At 40.8% G+C, this 22,541-nt stretch overlaps 1 protein-coding gene across 1 annotated transcript; it reads right to left on the reverse strand.

Moving 5' to 3' along the window:
• Window positions 1-1,156: 1,156 nt before the first annotated feature.
• On the reverse strand, window positions 1,157-6,993 carry CCNA1 (cyclin A1). The gene is made up of 9 exons (XM_085216005.1): window positions 6,718-6,993; window positions 6,484-6,623; window positions 5,531-5,771; window positions 5,186-5,310; window positions 4,325-4,548; window positions 3,352-3,556; window positions 2,521-2,634; window positions 1,765-1,898; window positions 1,157-1,427 (listed from the first exon to the last, which is right to left on the reverse strand). The coding sequence occupies exons 2-9, from the start codon at window positions 6,604-6,606 to the stop codon at window positions 1,376-1,378; spliced, it is 1,218 nt and encodes a 405-aa protein (XP_085072131.1). The 5' UTR covers window positions 6,607-6,623; window positions 6,718-6,993; the 3' UTR covers window positions 1,157-1,375.
• Window positions 6,994-22,541: the final 15,548 nt, after the last annotated feature.

Consider the following 22,541-nt stretch of genomic DNA (forward strand, 5'->3'; position numbering starts at 1 on the left):
CAGCAAAACAGTTGATAGTCTTAACTCCCACCATAAAGTGTGTACCAGAGATGTAAGGAAGGGATACCTGGTCACATCTGCCAGTATAATGAGAGAGATGCATGCACTTGACTAGAAAGCATTTGCAATGAAACTAAAAACTGCATAGGGCAGGCTGAAAACTGAATGCTCCCCTGCCCTACAGGTTATTTTGTTTGAGTAAAGTAAATTAGTTATTACCTCATTTTGGAGACATACAATGGTCTGCAGCCCTAGCAGGATTCATGAGCCTACACGTGGAGGAGGCAGGAGGAAGTTTTTGTGTGCATATCAAAGGGAAACACTTGAAGCTAAAAGCTTTGTGACACGGACACTGGTATGATCAGGTTTTATAAAGCAATAGGCTTGTTAACTAGTATTTAAACTAAGTGCAGGACTTCTGTTGAACTGCATGTTAATGTCAAGCATTAAACATATTCTTGCTTTGAAACACCTAATGCCCTGTTCAGATTACTTTTTCATAGAAGGAATAGGCCTTGAGTGGTATTACAGTTTTGCTTTTTTAAACATTAAGAGAATGCTCCAGACAACCTACTCTTTTAACTAACCTTATCAATTACATGCTTTTCTACCACTTTGAAGAGAAGTTATGTTTTAAAAGTATGCAAGGTAAGCGTTCTTCTTTGGTCCTCTTGTTTTTAAGGTGGTGGCGTTCATTATATTCTACTTTGTGAAGAACTGAGGGGGTACAACACAGCACAGGAGCTCAGGATAAGATAGTTAAGAACTTGGAAGGAAAGCTTCCCACCCCTTGCTTGTCCCCTTCTGCTAAAGGTGACAGTTTCTCTTGAAAGTCACAGTTCCCCTTTCACCCATTGCCCCAGAGAAAATCCTGCTTTATTGCACTGTAATGGGAGTTGAATTTTCACTTGAGCATTGACAGCCATCAGTATTCACAGACTTCTTTTTGCATCCACAGACAAGTCGTAGAAAGTACATTCTGTTCACGGGCACATCATCTGGTCTTAGATGAAAAAGAAACAGTCAACAGTATGGGATTGAAGGACCTATCACTTGATTCATTGCAACTCAATTAAAGGCCCATCTCAGTGATTTTGTAGGTAAACCTTTCCATGCACCATTACTACATATATTAACTGGAATCAGAAGACTCAGAGAGTGTAATAAGACATTTATTAAAAGTGCTGTCAATTATATTAAGAGCTATAGTCAAATATCCTTTTTTTAAAAAGGCATCTATTTAAAAAATACCAGCTAAAAACTGTTCTGATCACTGTGGTTACAGGCACATGACCTGCAGTGCTCTAAGATATGAGATGTTAGACCAGCTTTGTTCATCGAGACAAAATAAACCTAAGTCCAGGATCCACCATCTTTAGTGTAGAGGAAGAACTGCTGGGGGCTCCAGAAGAGATACCTGCAGGTACCTGGAATAGAAATGCAACCAATGAAACTACTAGCTTAGCTGACAAATGTAAATGTACTTTAAGGATTCTTCTGATGAAGCACAGTAGCAAAGAAGCCATCATGCAGTACTGCAATAGAATTGGGATCTACTATATATAAATATCTATGAATTAACTACTTTCCTGTCCAGAAGAGTTTTTCCCTCAAGATGTTGAGGAAGGCTTCAATGTCAGCAACAAAAGCTGTCCAGTATAAGAAATTTATGAACTATAAGAGTTACAACCCAAGTTGCTCAACCAGAATCATCCTGTGCCTACAACCTTCAAGTAAGGAAATACTAGCTTCTTGGTTACTTACTTAGACTGTTTATACTTCTCCTTAATTGCTTGCAGTTGGCAATGTGGAGTATCAAGGCATGTCTTATGCAGGTCAGTCAGGCAAGGCACAATCTCACTTAATGAATATCCAGTGAACACAGCAAGTGTTTCTGGCTGGTAAGAGAAGAAAAAAAAAAAAAAAAAAGTGTTTTTCTACTTTAGGTAAGATGCATTTTCTATAGAAGCAGGAACTATTTTCATTATGTCAGTTCTCACTCTAGATTTCTGAAAAGGATTCAAGTGTACCCTGCCATCAGTTTTACTGTGAGTCTTCCTTGGGTCAGGTCTGAGAAGAATCTCCTTCTGCTCTAAGTACACTGCACTCATTATGTTTCTTCTGGATTCTGCTTCCTGATCAAGCACAGATACCTGACAGGCCTATCAAGATTTGTATTACAGCTGCCACTCAGTGTAGTCACATTCAGTTCTCCCTTCCCCTCCCAAAAAGCCCCTGAATTCTATCTAGGGAAGAAGCTTGAGACTACCTAATGACAAGGCTTATGGTGCATACTTGACATAAGTGAAGACAAAAAGGTCCTTCCTATTTCAGGGAGATGGCAAGATAATTCAGACTAATTTAATATTTGTTAATTACATAGACCCATTAGCTTGGGAAGAGTTGCTCATCCTTGCATTTCAGCCTTCACAATAACATGATTTGAAGCCACTCCTACTTCTCAGCAGTTCTCTGATTATAAAACATTTGAGCTAAACATCAGAATGCAGTTATTCTTACCCAGAACGACCTGTTCACTGTATAGTTAGCTAGACAGTAGGCTGCTGCAGCAATTTGTGAGGGAAGGTACTTCAGAAAAGGATCAGCTTCAAGGAGACTCAGCTCTGCAAGATACTTTAAAAAAAAAAAAAAAAAAAGCACAAGTCTTTCAAATGCAGTGGCTCTATCAGGTAGAACCATGAGTTACACATCTGGTGGGTACTATTCCAGACCTGCTGATCTTATAGAACTTTCAGCATTGTCCAGCAGATCACACTTCTGTCAAAGCCTAGGTAATCAACACTCACACAAGTACCTATCACATCTTCTAAGACTATTTACAAAGTTACACCAATGTTTTGTCAAAAAACACACACACAAAAAAAAAAAAAACCAACACACCACCGCCATCTTCTCCCCTGAGGATTTTGCTCACATAGGTGAACCTCACGTAGAGACCTGGGCTAAATGAGCACCTAAGAAACAAATCTGGGCTGTCTGAATAAGCACTGTACAAATCTTACACTTTTTGATCTAAGCAGCAAGTCAGAGCTTTTGTTATAAGCTTGGGTGACACCATTTTGAAGCACTGTTTCCCCAGGCAGTCCTGTGGGAATATGCTGTGTCACTGTGCAGCAACATGAAGAATCATCATGTCCAGGTCAGGCTTCCTATACACACTGCTGAAGAATGGATTCCTACCACCTTGCTGCCAAGATAGTCTAGTTGACCAGGCAGACAGGCTAAACTCAGTATTCCCAGACATTTATCCAGAAATAATGAAGCACAAAAGCCTGCATTCTGATGGTGTAGCCTACAAAGCATCTACTTTAAGAGAATGGTAGTTCATACCCTTGCAAAATTCTCTGTCCTGAAACAGACTCTATGCCTGTGAATGTACTGAAGTAGGAACTGGTTGATGGTTGGCACTGTGAGGTCGAAAGCCAAGACCTTGAGAAGCAGGTGTTCCATTCTTAGCAGCTGCCTCTTTGTATATGTATCATCTGTTATATACACAAATTCATCCACTTCTGGTGGGTAGATTTCTTCATATTTCCTGAAAAAAAAAAAAAATAATAGAAAAGTCGTATCTGTCGGCTTAAAAGTTAGAGTAACAGAACTTTCTGCTAGGCCCATATCAAGGTGAGCATGTGACACCTGGCTTAGAGGTCTTATTTTAATCTTTCTCCAGTATAGGAGAGACTTGAAGATCAAATTGGTGGGAAGGCAAAGATACTCTCTAAGTCATCAGCCCAGACAGGCATACACTCATACTAGCATGCTTGACTAATAGGAAAACTCCTGAAGAGAAAGTTTCAGTAACATCATACACTCCAGACAAAAAAATCCATGCACTCCTAGGCTTTGCTTGATACCTTGTCTATTTAAAGCAGTTTGAGCTTAATTGTAGATTGCAACTTTTAATCTACCGTGGGCTAGTGGCTTAATACAGCATTGTTTTTGCTTCCAGTGTTATGGTTACAAGGTTTTCCCTCTACAGTTCCCTTAATAAAGAATATTAAATGCTTAGTTTTGCAAGTGCTGAAGTATGTCAAGTGGCTAATCACAGAATCCTCAGAGTTAGAAGGGACTTTTAAAGATCATCTAGTTCAACTTCCCTGCAATAAGCAGGGACACACACAGCTAGATCAGGTTGCCCAGGGCCTGATCCAGCCTTACCCTGAAAGCCTGCAGGGATGAGGCACCATCTTAGGATGGCATGAAAAGCTACCTACCACTGCAAGCTTAAAGTCCTTCAAATTAAACTAAAAGACAGTCCAAAAATAAGGTTTGCTCACTAAGATTTCATGAGATAAACACTCACGCAGCCAGAAGAATTGCCGCTGTTCCTACAAGCTGCAGCTTCCCTCTGAGAACAGACATACAAGAGAGAAACCTGTCCAGGTAGTTCACCGCCAAGTACAGTGTCTCTGTTCGAAGTTTATATTCTTCCCCTACTTCCACCAGCCAGTCTACTAAGATGGCACGCATTTCTGCTGTGATATCTGGTTGCTTTCTCATGTAGTAGGGCTTGGGCCTGTATTTCACCTGTTTGGAAAGACAATTTAAGAATCAGAATGCTCACCCCAAAGACAGAAAACTGATGGTTGAACTGACTGAAATTCTTTTATGCTTGTGCCTAAAGGAGCGTGAGTAGCTTCACTATCAGTAGCTAGTTTGAAAGTAACTCTAATCAGAATTCTAGCAGTATCTCTAGAAAGACTGAAGAGACAGAAACTACCGTGTTAGTAGCATAAGAACAAAGGATGTTCCCTGAACTGGGAAGTCCAGAGTTTGCTATCAAGCATATTCAGTGAGATCTGAGAATGACTTTAAATGCATCAGATTTCTCCTACCCTCTTACTGGAAGACTGCACTTCACTGCTTTGATATAAAAAGGTTAAAAAAAAAAATTAAAAATCTACTATAGCTGAACAGCCAGCAAGGTCACATTCAACTGTGTGAATAAATTATTGCAAAATACTAACATCCCATTTCCAGAACATGGAGTAATGCCTGAAATAGCTTATCACTGTCTAGAAGATTCCTAAGAACTGAGCTCCAATGATGGCTTTAACTGTTCAGTGACAGCCCAGAGTTACTGTGCGGCGGCCATATGGTTTTGTAGTATTGGAGCCTACCAGGAAGATCTCACACATCTTTGCATTTGTTAGAAGACACTCACTTCAGCTTCTCGGAGATACTGATGAATGTCTTCTGCATACTCTCCCACAGTCATTAGAGTTATAGGATCTCCCATCTGATCCTCAGGCTGGCACCGGAAGGATGTGTCCACTAGCATGGGAGATCCTAACAGGAAAGAGAAGCCAGAAAGACAGTTAGTTAATTAGTCTCTTCATCATCTCTGGCCATTTTTAGTATAGAAGTGTTGTGCATCACACTGATTCAATTAAAGTTATCATGACATAGTAATTATTATAAGATAAACTACTCACTAGCTCACTGCCAGCATGATTCATAACCACATCACAAGCACCTGTGATACTATATGAACATTAACAGGAGTTACCTGTACTCAGATCCAACAGTAGGTGAATACTGGATGTCATTGCACTCGTATCCAGTTCACACAGGCTTGATTCCAGTTCTTCATCCTCTTGGCAGCTGTCGTTTTCTTTCTCTTCTGGTTCATCGATGTAGATAGCAAAGTCCTGCTTTGATGTAGTACTGACCACACAGTTGGATACTTCATCTTTTCCAGCTGGAGGCAAGGCATTCTCAGAGCCAGATAAGTGTCTGGTAATAGTATTCTGAAACAGAACAAACGGTAATCTTGAGGCAAGACAATTCAAAAAGAAAACAAGGTATCATTTGTTTTAGAAAGGCATATCACTTTCCTTGGTTAATGGCAAATAAATACAAGTTTTCTGGGAAAGCCAGCAGCTACAGCTGGTGCTTAGGAAGTACTGCTTGCTGCTGCAACAGAGACCTTACAGGAGGGGACAGGCAGTGGAAATCAGTAACCAGGAGAGCAGACTCACTCCCACAGAGAATTAGGTAAGGACACTACCTGGCTCCAACCGGCTGGCAAGGAGTAGGTACTACAGCAAGTCATGGGGATGAAAGGAAGCATTCAGGTACTGTCACAGACTTAAAGAACGTTATGGGCCAAAAAGCATTTTGAGTTACAAAGCAACTTTGAACTTCAGAATTTAAGCTCTACAATCCATAAGACTTCAACTTATGCCCAGGATACAATCATCCCCATCATCTACTACCTGCTGACTGAGCTACAGGCTTCACATCACCAAAACCAAACAGTCCGCAGGCACACACAGCCGGGTAAGGTCCTCTAAGCCAGCACAGAGCCGCTTTCTCCCTGCCACACCAGCCAGCCCCAGGACGAGTCCAGAGGATAAAAGCTTGGGGAAAACCTCGCGAAGTCTCCCTTTCCTTCCAGGGGAACGCGGCCGGCACGGCATTCCCCGATCCCACGGCTCGGAGAGGCTCTCCGAGGCTCACCTGTGCGCCGGGCCGCTGCTGCCCGTTCTCCACCAGCACTCCCAGCACAGTCCGCCCGCCGCGGGACGCAGCGGGGAGAGGCTCCCGCCGCCCCGCCTGGCTCGTCTCCCCCCTGCGGCGCATCGCCACGACTTGGGCACCTTCCGGAAGACAGGAAAAAAAAAAAATAAATAACAACACTTTAAAAAAAAAAAAAAAGCTAAAATTGCAAATTAAAAAATTAACATAGAGTACCTGCTTACGGGGCCCCGCACCTGCCTCAGAGGTCACGATGGAGGCTGCCGCCCTGCTCCTCCCAGCGTAGAGCCGCTCGCCGCAGCCACCCGCCGCTCCCTATATAGGCGGCGGCCTATGGGCGCGGAGGCGGCGGCTGTTGGCCGCGGCCAGTTGGAGGTCGGGGCCGCAAGCACCCGTGCCGCCGCCCTGGTAACCCAAGCGGCCTCGAGTCGCTGTGGAGACTCCGCCAGGGCCGGGCAGGCCGAGCAGGGGCCGACGCGGGCCGAGCCGGGCGCGGGGCGGGGAACTACAGCCCGCCTCCGCCCCGCGCCCGGTCCGCTCGGGCCGGTGGTCTGAGCCGCCTCAGCCCCGCGGCGGGTGGCGGCCAGCGGCGGTTTCTCGGTTTTTGAACCCCGAAGGACCCGTTAGATAGGGCAAAAGCAGAGTGGTTTAAAGGCAGAAATATGAATAACGAGATGAGTTTGTCCTAGAGATAAGTTGTTTGTAGTAAGAGGGGAAGCTAGAGTGATTGGCAAAAGCAAGAGGGATGTGTGGGAAGTGGGAGCAGGCAGGAGGAACGAAGACCAAACAAGATACAGGCAACGCTGAGAATAACAAGAGATCCGCGATTACAAGGCAAACAGAGAAAAAGGCCAGGGGAGGGCTAGCGTGCTTCGAACAGCACTGAGCCCACAGAAGCATTCCGTGTCTTCTGGCTTTGGTTTCCACTGAGGAGGTCAACAGTGGTGAGGATGCTAGCGCTAGAAACACCATAAAAAGGTCTGTAAATAATGAGCAACCAGGTATGAAGGAAGCAGGTCGTTTCTGCCTGATGCTTTTAGAGGACTTGGGCAGATCTGCTCCATCTCTTTGTGAGCTCTGGCAGGTAACCAAGTTATAAGAGGAATGCCACGAGGTGCCCGGCTCAAAAGGAGACAGCAGAGTGAATCACGAATCAAGAGAGGTTATCTTGAGTTCCCATTAGAGTTCTGTGAACAAATAATTAATCACTAAGAACTAAACATTTAGAATATATGACAATGACAGCATCTTTACAGGAACAGATGAAGTCCAAAGAATTCGACTCTCTCCCATTGATAAGGAAAATGAGAAGAAAAAAAAAAGGTTTTATTTGCCTGGTCTAGTGGTTGGCAATCCTGCCCATGGCAGGGGGGGTTGAAACTAGTTGATCTTTGAGGTCCTTTTCAACCCAGACCATTCTATGATTCTATGATTAGAATCTCATGTCACTGTATCTGATGAAGTCTAAGAGGACTACTGCAAAACTGGTGGTGAAGCTGTAGATGGGAGCAGCTCTTAGCTGTACAGGATGGACACTCAGAGCTGTGTGAGAGAAATTAAGCTGCAGTTTATCCAGGATCATCAAGGATTTTCATCAGTGATCCAGATAATAACACAGAGCACATATATTGAAGTTGTGGATTACAGCACTGATGGTGCTGAGAAGGGCTGTGGATATGATAGGGAACAAGACTTGGTTTCGGAAAGGAACTTGACAAACTGGAAGAATGTCCTACTAGAAAAGTGGGATGCTCCTGAGGAAAGATGACTGGAAGGCTATATAGAGTGTCTGCTGCAGTGTGCAGGATGGGGACCCACTGGGTAGGCAGCAGCTCAAAGAAGAAGCACAGGTTTTAAGTGAACCTCCAGTGGATAATGAGTCACCATGTTGATGGCTGCCTAGTGTAAACAAACAGGAATATAGCTTGAGTGGCACATGAGCCCTCTGAGAGTACATAGAGAGTACAAAAGGAATTAACCTCTTTGTTTTCAATGGCAAGAGCAAGCAGCGTAAGGGCTTTACACCATGAGGTTTAGGTTAGGCATCACAACTGTGATGACCCAGAAGAGACAGCATGGGAGGTTTGTGGGATTTCCCCTTTTGCAGATCTGTAAGATCAAGTCAGAGAAGTTGTCATCAGGAGCATCTCTGCTTTGAGAGATGTTCTCCAAGATAATTAAAATGAAGGAGCTCAGATAAAAATTTTGCACCCACCAAGCAAAGCCTTATGCCAAATCTGTTTTTTATACAGTTCTTGTCATCCAAGCTGTATTAAGGTCTATGTTTTTTTCTTCCCTCATTTCTCATGTTTGTTAAATTGACTTCCCTCCTCTCTCCTCCCTTCCCTTCCCCTCCCCTCCCCTTTTTCCCAAATGAATTTACTGTATGAGTTAAATGATATATCTCAAGATGAAAAACGTCACTTGTGTTTGTAATGTTGACAGTGAAACATTACTTTCTCTTTTTGATAGAAGGAGCTCAGTGGCAGGGCTGTAAGCAGGTATCATGATAGAGCTATCACAGCTACAGGCATGGGCAAGTGAAGGTCAGATATGGTACGTCTGTCTCCTCGTTCCTTCAAGTCACCTTCTTGTGTAAACCCCAGGTCTTCACTCTGGGACACTTATTTAAGCAGTTCCATGCAAAGTATTAATTTCTGGAAATATAAAAACAGCTTAGCTGCCAGCCTTTGAAATTAAGTATCTGCTTAAGCATAACTTTAAATACTCTTTATCTCATTGTTTAGATGAGATTGCTAAAAATATATTAAAATCTATGCTACAAAATGCGTAGGACTTTATTATAGTCTAAGAAGGTGGATGTTAATTAAAAACCATTTTTGAATGTGTAAATGTTCCATATTTTAATTAAAATTTTCAGTTTTAATAACATTTTTAAACAAAAGACTTCTGAAATGTATGCATTTTATGGCTGGAGGGGAAGAAAGTGCAGTCACGTGCCTTTTGGCAATAAAGGAAGACAAAAGAGGATTTTTTCCATCGAAGCAAAACTTTTTGTTCACTTTACAGTTTAGCAAACTATCCTAATTCAGAAGAATCAGAACTCTGATTTCAGCCTCTAAAGTAGCTGGTGCTACTCTTCTGACCTTAAATCAATACTGGCTGGTGGTTGCAAAATCTTCTTTGTGAAGAATGAAAATTATATACACAAAAGTAAAATATTAAAATCTAAACATTAAGGGAATGACATAGGAAACTCATTCCATCCAGGTGAGGTACCAGCATCAGGGAGGTAGCAATGCTGGTACCACCTCTTTCAGCACAAAGTCCATATTTGCACTGGTCTGGGTGACTGTCTGATCGTGGTTTCTTCCTCTGTAACCTGAAGAGGCACAAACTTCTGGTCTTTGTGGACCTAGCCCTCCATGCCAGAATAATTTTAAGTGCTGTTTAATTTTTCACAATTTGGAAAGTTTTATTTCATTCTCTGTCTGCAATGAAGGTGTCAACTGCTTTTTCAAGGGATCTTCCTTAGGCAGTGCTGGAGATGGCTTTATTTTCAGGAAAACATCTTGCTATGATACTGAGGAAAATGAAATATCATACAGGTACATATTTTCAGATAGGTAAATGCTGTTTGTGGAACATGCCTTAGCTTATAAAAACAATCTTTCCTCTGTTCTGCACAACTCTTTTTTTCTAACAGCTCAGTCTCTCCATATGGTTCTTTTACAAGAAAGATCTGAATGTGGTAGTTGCAGCTGTAATGCACAACTCACATTCACACAAAGATCACGTGTCACTCCCAGCCATGTATGTGAATGGAAATTACTTACTATTATAAATATTACAAATTCATCTTCAGGCAGTGAGAAGCCTTTCTCTCCAATTACACCTCGGATAGCCACACCATTCAGATGTAACTGAGAATCTCAGCTACCCAATAGATGATTTATTTACATTTTTATACATGAGCAGCATATGGATATCCTCAGTAGTTATATGGTACGTTAGTGTAATTGAAACACCTCTCTGACAGCTTTTCATTATATTATCTAAGCTCAGTTTTCTGAGGAACTCTTTGAAACGACCAAACATGAATTTGCACCTGAGAGATGCCAGTGAGCTTTGCCAGCCACAACTTGTAGCAGCAGATGAAATCAAGGTTTGAGCCATCAGTCATTTGCTTCTGAGCTTTCCTGTGTGTGCTTGAGAGGAAACTGAAGCTTTCCTAAGAGGACTCAATAGGTCTTCTTGCAGTAATTACTGTATTACTGAAGACTATTATGATTTCTAGGAAGACACAGAAGTCAAAGCAGCTCCTGACTTGGTGAGAATCCTTCCTCTGTGGCCCTGGATAATTAGGACTAGTTAGGTCATGATTAGGACTCATTTCTGTCCTCGTGAATCTTTCCTAGCCCTTAGCTTTTTGCAGTTTTTTCTCTGAATCATGAAATTTCCTTTTCAATTAAAAAACTTCCCTTATCCCTGCCATGGGAGCAGGCACTGCTTTCTTCTGTAAGGAGTGCTGTCAAGTAATAGCATTTAGATGAGCTCTTCATGTATTTCAGTTTATGATCTGAGCCATGGAGAGTGACTGCTGGACCTCCAGCTCTGCCCTAATGTCAGAAATGCCACAAAGGTTTTCTTTAGAAATCCAAGAGCTGGATTTTTATTTTTATTTTTATTTTTTTTAACTTCCCAATAGAAGTACTTGAAGATTGTATTCTACCATACTAAACTTTTTGAAGATTTGTTTACTGGAGAGAGAAATGCTGTCTGTACAAATGCAGATGCTTGGTACTGGGATCAGGAGGAGAGATAGAGCTTGTTCTGTTTTTTCCTTTCTCATTTGGTCTAGAGTTTTTTGAGCTACCACCACTGCATGCCACACTCAGGATCTCAGTCTTGTCACCCTTTGAGAACATTGTTTACTTCTGTGGCTTGAAGCCACATGATTCACTTATGTTCTAACTGTAAGAATATGAGAATATGCTTTTAGAAAATAAATCATATCATACTTTGACACAAAATATTTGTCTGCGTGTTTCTTCCTCTCATGTGCCTGAGGAGACAGCTACTTCAGAAGCTCTCAGCAGCTCTTGCTGTCCACATACCAAACCAGTGGCAGATGTCCCCTTCCCTCTTCACCCTTTCAGGCTCCTTTTGATCCCTGTTGTCTTTCTGTTCCTAGGATTTTAGCTCAGCTTAAATGAGTATTTGGCCTGCAGGCTGCAAATAATGTCTTTGCTGGCAATGAAACAGCCATTGTCTTACAAATGTACATAATTATAAGCTAGGAAGCTGTAACGTAAGACTATTGCAACTTCCCAGCATGTTCCTCTAAGTCTCAAATTGAATTACAATATATTTATACAGGAAAACCCATTCAGACAGGACAGAGAGAGAGTTACCATTCCCTTGGTCAGATCACAATCATATTCAGCTATTTTTTTCAGACCAACATAATGAGCAGTCTCGTGGCAGCTCTTCTGAGGAGCAACATTGGGAGTTTCACCACATAGTGAATTTAATGCTCATATGCAGAAGACACTGAAAAATGTGCTATAGGAGCAGTCTTGAAGTCTAGGAGGTTTGCGAAAAAGATTATGAAATATTTTTGAGGATAATAGCAATGCCTAGACCTGCAGATCTCTGGTCTATCTATCAGGAATATTTTGTGTTCTTAGAATAACAGTGAAGAACATGATCTCTCTTCTTTCATGCTGTGATTCTTTGAGCTGTGAATAGTCCCCTGACGGCACTTTGATTTGATTATTCTATCAGCAAATTAATTTCATATTATTTGAGAATCCATTGATTTTATCTTTAGTTTCATTGTTTTTCTGAACTAAATCAGAGAAAAATAGCCAACAATTAAAACATGAATCTGAGGCTCAGGAGTTGTTGGCCAAGGAATAAAAACAAGACCAAGACTCAGACTTGTTTCAGACCCCAACTTTCCACATGTATAAAATAAATCATTTGGGCTTCTACTGGATATTTAGCATACTACAAACCACCACTTAAATCCAAACTCCCCTGCTACACCAGTGCATAAAAGCTCACAGTGAATTGTGAGTTTGGACAAGTTCTGTAACCTAATGGGAAAAAGCTCTGGGCACCCAACAGCCTAGCATGAGATCACTTGTCGCCGGCAGCATGGGCAGTCACAGACACAGCCTATGTTGCCTTGTTTATGTTAGCACATTAAAAAGGGACAGAAAATGTACACGCTCATGCAGTTCAGTTGTCTGCACCATAGAGCTGTTAGGACAGTCCTGCCATGGTTCCTGCTGCAGTTGCAGCTCACAGCAGATAGTGCTTTTTAACAAGTTATGAGCATACTTCAAAGGTTGGCATGGTCAGGCACTTGTCTTCATTCACAGATCATGTATGGACTTCCCCTTTTGATAAGAGAACCTGATAGTTTAAATTTTTCTGAACCTGCATTCCTAGACATAGAAGAAATGGCCTGAGAGCAAAGACTGTGCTTGTTTAGCACCCTTCAGAAAATCAAGGGGAGGCCGTAATTGAAAGAGGTTGTCAGGATGCATTCAAATTAGGAATATCTGTCATCTGGTTCTTTTCATCTTCCTGTGCTTCTTCTTTTGCCATCCTGCAACTTTTCCAAATACTTGATGTTTACTCTTTAGAATCATGTGGTGACTAAGTGTGCTTGCATAACTTCGCCAGTGTTCTCTATTAAACAAATTCCACTAGGTTTAATGAATTGCTGGACCTTACAGTTAAAAAAAAGAAAACAATCAAAATCTCTCCCCAGATATGACATTGTGCATTTTTCTGTGTGCATTAGGCCTCTGCTATAATGCAAGCTTTAGTGTGTTTTAGACATAGTGACTTTGTAAGATCAATTAACTCCAAGGCTTAACACTTTCTTCCTAAATAGAAATCTAAACTATTAATTTTTACTTATTGAACGTGTGATATCGGATCACACAATACTAAAGCTGAAATGTACTTTGAAAGTGAACCGAGCGATTTTTCTCAAATCCAGTCACCAGATTGGCAAGAGGGTAACACTGCCTGGAGGAGCCCATTCTGTTACACAGTTATGAGACAATCTCTAATCCTTGCTATACTACGTGCCTTTATGTATAAATGCAAAGCTGGTTTGGAGTAATTCTTATGTGGAAATGTGGAGCCATGAGCATGAGAGGGAATGATATAGGACCTTAATAAGCAGTGTTCCTGAAAGTGTTCCATTTTGCAGAGCATCCTAGAGACAACCTGCAAAGATGGTGTAAGATGAGCTATAGGGATCCCAGAGCATCCTTTAAAGACAGATTCCTGTTTCCCAGATGCCAAATATCTTCAGAGTCATATCCATACTGCTGGCAAACATTGTGCAAGGTAGAACTGCAAGATTTACTTAGATGGTGAGCATACTCATCCTCCACTTGCTGTAGAGAGCAAACACTCTGTTAAAGTGGCCTGGCTGGTGCTGAGAGCAGCCTGATGCACTGCATGTGTTTATGGTCTCTAGGCAAGCTGACCTTGGAGTGCAACCTGTCTGCACATCCCACCTCTCCTCATGCTGCATGATAAAGACACCTTCCAGAAGTTATACTTGGACACCTTATCTCATGTCTGGTTGCAAGCACAGGGAGAGATGAAAGCTACCGAACTGGCATCAAACACCAGCTGAATGATGTGTACTGCAGGGAAGAAAAGTCTAAAGCCTTGAGCAGGTGCACCTTTTCCCCTTGGGGGCTATAACGATCCTTAGCAGAAGACTGCTGTATCTGACTTAGAGTGATTCTGGGCAGGCCAAGGCACACATACAGCTTGTCCTTTGGTAATGTGCTCTGCAGGCCCAGTGAACAGGTGATGGTAGCAGAGCTTGTGAGCAGGTCCCACTTGGAGCTGGCGACAGCACCAACTGCATGGCCTTGCCTTTATCTGGAAGAGCAGCAACAAGTTGTCACGTGTTGTTCAACTGTAGAAATGATGAATACAGGTTTTTGTCTTCTAAGAAAATTCTGTAAAATAAATCTAAACCAAAATGTCAGCAAAACTTTCTACAGATGGGTTCTAGAGCACTTGCCTCACACTAAGCAGAGAGGTCCTGCACCATTCAGGGTTGCCAGCATCCAGGACATAAGATTACTTTTTCTTTCTAGCATTATTTCCAGTAAATGAAGCATTATTTCCAGTAAATGAAGCAATAGCTTATGAAATTTAAATGTCTTTCCTACTGGAATCACAAGTTACCCTAGCCCCAGTGCCTTGCACTCCAGGGGTATCAGCAGAATTATCTGAAGCTGACCCCAAAAGTGTACCTGAATCAGATGGCACAGACAGGTGACAAATGCAGCCTCAAACACTGTGAGCTTTGGGGCTGCCTCACAGCAGACAGGGGCTGCTGCCCGTAGCTTTGTGGAAGCGTAGGTTGCCCAGCTTCCCAGTATATTCATATACACCCCAGAAGGACAAAACAGTGAAGAGTTTTGATATCAAAATAATCAAAAAATTAAACTTTTGTTAAACTATACCTCCTCTTAGTGCTCCATGTGAAGGGAAAATACTGAACTTAAAATCATTCTTTCTGTCCTTGTTGTATCCTCTACAAGCTTTGCTGTACCTAGAAACAACAAACAGCACACTTCAGTGCTGTGCATGTTTTAAATGAATGTCCTTCATACAGCATTAATATCTCAAACCTGCTTTTCATTTCAGAACAACACAGAAGAACACTCATAACTTTGGCAGAACCTTGAAATGGCTCTGCATAATTTGGGAACAAACTTTTCGGGATTTCAAAGACTCTGCTCAATAACTACCTGACTGCAATCCGTAGGCTTTTCCACCTGAACTTATTGAAGTGCATGCTAAAATGCCTTTGCTCTATGCTAGGTGCTTTCTTTATCAGAGCCCTAACGTATGGTTCCCGTATTCACAGCATCAGTTACTCAGCCGTTTCTGACAGCTGCTGTTAATCTCTGCTCAGACACTGACCACTGAAAACTTTCAGAGGAGTTGATGTTTTGACTCGATGATACTGTGGAAGCTGCCTTTTTAGCTCTGTTTCTCAGGGTACAGACAAGTTGCAGCATCTGGACATTAAAAGATTAAAATTTATTATTTACTGCTGTCGCTTTTACTTGCTCTTGTTAGTAAATCAAACAGAGATTGCAGGCGTTTAAACAGATGAGTTTTGTACGCATGATTGGTGATACTTAGATGAAGATCAACTACCTGGAACAAAAACAGAGGGAAAAATATAGCAGCAGTAATTATAGAAAGTAGTATCTTTGTTGTTCTGAAAGTTAGGTGTAATGATCAACATGCAGAATGCTGCGAAGGCAAGGGCTGAGCCCACAGCTTTGTGTTGGATGTTGATAAGGTGGTGACTTTTCTCTGACTATGCTAAATGCTATTATATGCTATAATATGCTATCATATATGCATATAACTGTATGCTATTCATATGCTAAAAAGTATACTGCATTGCTTTGTTGCAGCTAAACTAAAGGATGAGAGCAGAAATGGTCACAGGATTTGAAAACTTTTTTGTAGTTTTACAAAACAAACAGTAGTTTGATATGGCATTATGACTTATAATACAAAGAAACAAACACCAAATCTTTTCGTTCTTAAATTTTAGCAATTTTACTTTTTGCTATTACAGGCAGGAATCATTCTCTGAACAAAAGCAATGCATGTTTTTTTTTTTGCAGGAACAATCAGAATGACAACTATTTATCTGAATTAGTCATGAAAAACAAGTTGTTTTCCAGCTAGCTCTGCAGAACATATTTCTGCTTTGCTTGAGTCTGACAATGGTTTTACCTGAACTGGCTTGTCCTCTGAATGCTACGCCTCACATTCTCAGTATATTATACTTCATGCTATCCTGCAAGTGGTGAAGGGAGGCACACAGAGAGTGGGTTATCAGAGCCATTGCCTGGTGGTTTTGTGTCCCTGATGCCTGTTTCCCCTAGAAGTCTGTGATAAGATTCTCCAGGAGTGTTAAATGAACTCCTTAGACATCAGCGTGGAGTTGAGTAACCTGTGAAGCAAACTGGCTGTACTGTATGGAACAGAGCTGGAGCATTGCAGCCTTGCCTTTTTCAGACTAAACAACAATACAAATATATGCCTGCTTGCAACAACACCTAGTTCATCACAAACTGTACACCTGGATTATTAGCCCTTTGGCCAGGAGAGTGCAAGAGTAAACAGAAGCAGCCAAACTCCTTCATTACTTGGAGAGTTCTCCAGCCTTTTTCTTCAGCTTATGTATTTTAATTAGAATGTTGTATGGTTTCTCCACAGCGTAAGATAAGTTGGCCCTTGATTATCCAAGTAAGTTAGTTAATGATGCTTGCTCATTGCAATTAAACTTTCCCATTGCAATTATCTGGATTCTGCTTTGTCTGTAATTAATTTCTGCTCATAAATGCAGCACATTGCTAACAAATGTCTGTAGAAGATGTATGGTTCAGCACTGCTCTTGTAGGTACACAGCAGCTACTGTATAGTGTAGTTGAGTTCACACATTCTTAATGCTTACTGCATGCTTTGCTGTGTTAAATGACAGCCATTTTTCTTCCCTGCAGTCAAGAACAGAGATTAAAACTCTAGATACCAATCTGATCTCACAGGTCACAGCTTGTCTGTGTAACCTATTTTATAACTGATGGCAGTAAAAGGTCTTTTATCAGTCTTGTTTATTTATGCCTATGGCTCACAATGATGATTTACAGAGCACCTGTAACTGCAAGTATATACCTCTCATGAAAATGCAGTATGTAGCCGGAAAAAATGACCTTGTGGGAGGGAGAGATATTCAATACCTAGGATGAATAAAAGAAATACTAACAATAGGATAATCCAATTACTAAATAGAAAGCAAATCCATTTATTTTCCCTTTCTAATTACCCCCTCTAATGCTTATAAAGGAGGGGAAAATCCAGCACATCTAACTCACTTTCTTTAAAATCTGAGCAGAACTGTTCAAATTGTCATCTGTGCTCTTTGCCTTGCTGACATGCATTCTGACTGCATCTTAGGAAGCCAAAGAGCCTTGAAACCATAGAGTTGGAATTTCCAAATTGAATCTCGTGGTGAACAAGAGCTTGTGAGATATATAATTTATAAAACATGATTGATGACTTCAATAGATAAAACCAGTGTCAGGAAAAAAAAGATAATATAGCAGAAATGATTCAAAAAATAAAAGTGCAGTTTGTTTTCGTTTTTTAAAAAGCCTTACAATAAGAGATTTAAGTATCTCAACATCTGATTAAGAAGACTGAAAGATGACAGGATTGGAAAGAAGATGCCAAACCTGAAAGACACACTTACTCTAGCAGACACTGTGATAAAAACATCCAATGTCAGGTACCTCAAAACAGACAAATTCCACTTAGACACTCAAAGCAAATGTTTGTAACAATGACACTGATTAGCCCTTGCAGCAAACCTCTGGGGAACACGATGTCTTTTGACATGTCCAGCATACCTCTACTTAAGACACACATTGTCTAAAAAATATATCTATTACCTGGCTGTATACTGGAGCAATGGGAAAAAACCTGTGATACACAAATCAATAGAAAGCTCAGTGAGCTGACTTGACAGGCCCTGTGGCCTATAAGATCAGTGCTACTCTTGTCTGACAATCATTTCCTGTAAAGCTGTATTTGGGCTATAGGAACCCTGACAAGATGACACCAGAAGCTTTCTCCTCTGTGTTTATACTTGCCCAACTCCCTGTGTGGGAAGCAGGGCTTTTTCCCCCAGAAAATACAGTAAAAGAACTACAAACCTTTTCATTCCTTCTTGTCTGGAGAGTCAAGTGCTTGCTGCCACATTCCTCTGTCCTCTGGCTGCTGGCTTCTCCATGCTGTCATTGTTCTCTACTTTCCACCCAGAATCCAGTTATGTCCTGATCTCTAATAGTGATAAGCATCAGGTTGCCTTGAACGCAATCTTTGCTTCTCATCCCCTCTTGAAAAGAGACATCTGAGAGGTGAAGGAAATGTAGCCATTTTAGAAGTTTTTACCTGTAAAACAGCCCAAGCCTGGAAATATGCATGTGTCAACTAGGATAAAAAGTAGTTTCTACTCATCTCCATCTTACAGGAAGGATAGCACTGTGGTACCGATAAAATGGAAACAAATACCCTTCCTCAAGCTAGTATATACTGTCAGAGATAGTACTTACAGAGCTGCTTATCTTACTGAATTCAGATTTCCTTTCAATGCCTAGCATTTGTTTTTTTTGCCTAGTATCAAGAGAGTAGAGAGCTTTTACCCTTTCACTAGTTTTTCAGGGTTTCAGATCTCAATTTCGGATGACAATACATAAAAACACTTTATGGCCACTAAAAATTTTCCTAGTGATCCTTTTCCCTTGTATATTTGGGCCCTGGTGACAGTTCTATATCATTCACTAGACGCAATCTAGATCGAGTCTGAATCACTGCTGAGCATCATTACTATGTGTAAACATTTCAGGAGGAGTGAGGCTTCTCAGCACCAAGGTGGAAATGCCCAGAAAGTTTTCTCCTCCCTGTACTTATATTTTGAAAGGCTGATTAGTATTTAATTACTCTACTGGTTATCTACGTACCTGATTCTCCTCTCATGTCTACTTACATGACACAAAAAGCTCTCCTTTGGTTGTGGGAGACTTTCAGCTCATTTATATAAGCATAACATCCCAAGGAAAGAGATGCTCTTTTCATTCAATGCTTTTTCTTGATTGCTGCATCAGAAGTGGATTGACAAAACACTCCTAATCTGAAGAGAGAATTGAAACAGAATTCTGAGCTTGTTGGAAATTATAACTTTCTGAAGCATCTTCTTAGTCTGAGACACATTTTAGTTTCCTGCATGTAAAAAATAATAAGCAAAACTTCATTTCAGAACTTGTAAAAATAATTCCAAATATTGGCGGTAGGTGGATGGTTGGACTAGACAATCTTGGACGTCTTTTCCAACCTTGGTGATTCTATGACTCTATGATAAATATGTTTTTCATTCAGTGGCTTCAAATAGATGACCTTTTTTTGGAAAAACAGCTGAGGATTTATAATATAAGGCTGTTAAAAGAATTTGAAAATAAGCAATATTTATCATGTATGAGTAGTTATAAGGATGACATTCTTCCCAGAAGACCTGTGGTTTCTGTAGTTGCATAAACTACCTCAGGCATGGAACAAAACTTTATTTTTCAGAAAAATACAAAACTCCTTTTATGTGCAGATTGTGTGAGTACAGAAAGTGCTACATCCTCATTATATTCCACATTTCTGGCCTTGGTAGGTGTCAGTAGCATATACATCAGAGACAATTTTCTTGTAGTCTAGGTATGGAGAATAACATTTGTTTTGCTTGAAAATTTATCTTCTTTTGAAAGTAAATTAGAAATTGATGTTCTCTTGCAAGAGAAGGACACAGCTCGTTTCAAACTGGGATCTTACACAGGATCCACATCAACATCAGGAGGCACTTTTCTCCCTCCATTGGCTCCTTGCTATCTCAGCAAGTTATGCAAGATGAACATAATCTTTTATGGTTATTTTATAACCAGAAGCATATTATTACCTATTTTTTTTTTTCAAAGTCTAAACTCTCAGTCTACAGTATCTGATGGCAATAAGTAGTGTATACACTGTAATTAGCAATAACACCATTATCAGTTTCCCATGTGTGGACAATGTTTTGGTTTAATTTCTGCTTATGTTATCTCATTTTTCTTTGGTTTCTGCTGGAGTCATTTCAAGGTTTTCATACTCTTTATGCATTTTTACATATCAAACATTATTGCTGCTTTCTTCTGTAATGTAGAAGGACACTAATGGCTCACCCTGTTTGCCCAAAGCAGCCAGTGTCATTTAGCACTGGATTTTAGCACTGCCAAAGAAAACAATATATTTTTTTCCTCTAATGCTTGATTGGTTAATGAAGTCAGGTTGTTACAAATAGAATAAAGATATGTTGTTTTTTTTACATATACACTGCCACCCAAGGCTATTGTGTCATCCTGAGAAATGCCAGTCGTGCAGGGAGCACAATTAAATATTCCCCGTTTTTGTTTACTGTCATTAAAAACTATACTCAGGATTTGCTCAGCCACAAGAAAATAAAATGCCTCCCAAAGTATTAATTACAGATTTTACTAAAAGCATACAGAAGGATTGAGGCGTAACAAAGCAAACAAGCTCTGTTCCCTCACCCCAGGAGAAGGAAGGAGATGTGAATGCCGGTGACAGGGAGCCTCGTTGCTTTTGACGAGAAGGGAAACACAGATCTCCCAATTAACAGTGCAGTTAAAGAAGGGTAAACAGCTTGTTGCCAAACATGACCACTGGGAAAACTGTAGCTACTTTAATCAAGAATTATTTACCCAGTCAATAAAACCAGAATGAAAAAATTGACATAAGGGAAATATGCCCTGAATAACAGCGTCTGAGAAGAGGAGGTTACCAAGGAACACTGCCACTGACAAGTGGCTCATGGTTGGTTCAAATGCTTTCTCAGTCCCAGAGTGCATGGAGTGATGCTGGGCTAAAGGTGTCTTGAGTTGTGTGTGTCTGTTGGTTGTATCTCCTATCTGGGAAATAAGAGGAAGATGAAAGATAATGTCTGTGGACTGCGATGTCCAAAGGAAAGTGCCAGCCCAGAAACTCCCTGCTTATTGATCAGACAGTTTTCAGGCTGTTGTATTTTGTGTTCCAAAAGATTTGGATCTTCTTCACCTAGCCATAACCAGAGACAAAATGAGTTTTCTTATTTCCTCCAGCATTTACTGGGTTTACTGTATTAAAGAAGTAGTAAGTCTTTGTCACAGCCTTGACAGCATTTTCCAGAGATCATCTAAAAGAAAGGCAATCACTTCTAGAAATCTCAATTCAAAAGTGATTTGGCATGCATCAAAAACAAAATGACACTATATATGCCTTGACTGACATTTTTCAATACCAGAAAATGTCCCATAGCTACCTGGCTTGCCCTAACCTATTCAGGACTGAATAATTTACAAGTCAATGCCAAGTCCAGTTCTGTGTACACTTATAAGGTATAAACGATTGATAATGGTCATGTCTAACTCTGGGTTTGCTTTTTTTTTTTTTTTCTTCCCTGTCCTTGTTAGATTACCCAGAATGTCTGCCATAGCTTTGCATAATATTCACAGCATTGCATAATTGCAGAGGTGGGAAGGGACATGTGGGTCCATCTTGATGTTTTGATGTCTTGATAGCACATAGGTGACAAAATGTGACCAGAACAAAGTAATCGGTACATATTTAATTAATACTGCATATTGTTGTTCCAGGTATCACCTAAAATCTTCGTGCATATAAATGACTCTGTTTCAGTAATGCAAATGTATTGAATCTTGGAGCTGTACTGAGTCAGCTACGGGCAATACATGATCAGATTTTCTCACTCTTTGGCACTCCTTGAGATGAGCAGGGCTCTGGTAAGGAGGAAGCAGTTGTGTGAGTCAGGCTACCAGGCTGAATAAGAATTTTCAAGACTTGGACTGACATGGCATAGCTTTAAGCTCTAAAAGTGCCTTTTTGTTTAGCTTTGATGTAATCTTCTCAAGCTCTGCTAATAACAAGAAAGCAGCCAATGTTTTCTTCCATGATTGCAGCCAAAAATAACACATAGCATAAAAATGCATCTGCAATTGAAACAGTTTTCAGCTTTAGGAACTCTAAGTGCCTGTGTCCACGCTGAAGTCACTTGTGCAATTATTCAGTCTGTCTTTCCTTTGTGGACACAAAGGATGAGTTTCCAAGTGCATTCCCCACTGAGGAAGACACAGGATGCAACTTGTGCACACCCACAGGTGTGAGTCACTGTGCTGACAGATCCTCATTTCTCTCTTTTTTTCACAGGCTCGGCAACTAAATTGAGTTACACGAATGCAAATAAGCAGTGAATCCAGCAGATCTGACTGACCTCATTTTCTCATCTGCGTGACCATGAAGTGAAAGCAACCTACAGAAATTACTAGATTCATGGTTGGGAAAAAAACCACTGTGAAGGTAAACAAGAGGTGTGACCCAGCTGGAAAACCCACCTTTAAGTTCCT

The sequence above is a fragment of the Meleagris gallopavo genome, chromosome 1 (assembly GCF_905368555.1).
Source record: "Meleagris gallopavo chromosome 1, MGAL_WU_HG_1.1, whole genome shotgun sequence".
NCBI lineage: Eukaryota > Metazoa > Chordata > Aves > Galliformes > Phasianidae > Meleagris > Meleagris gallopavo.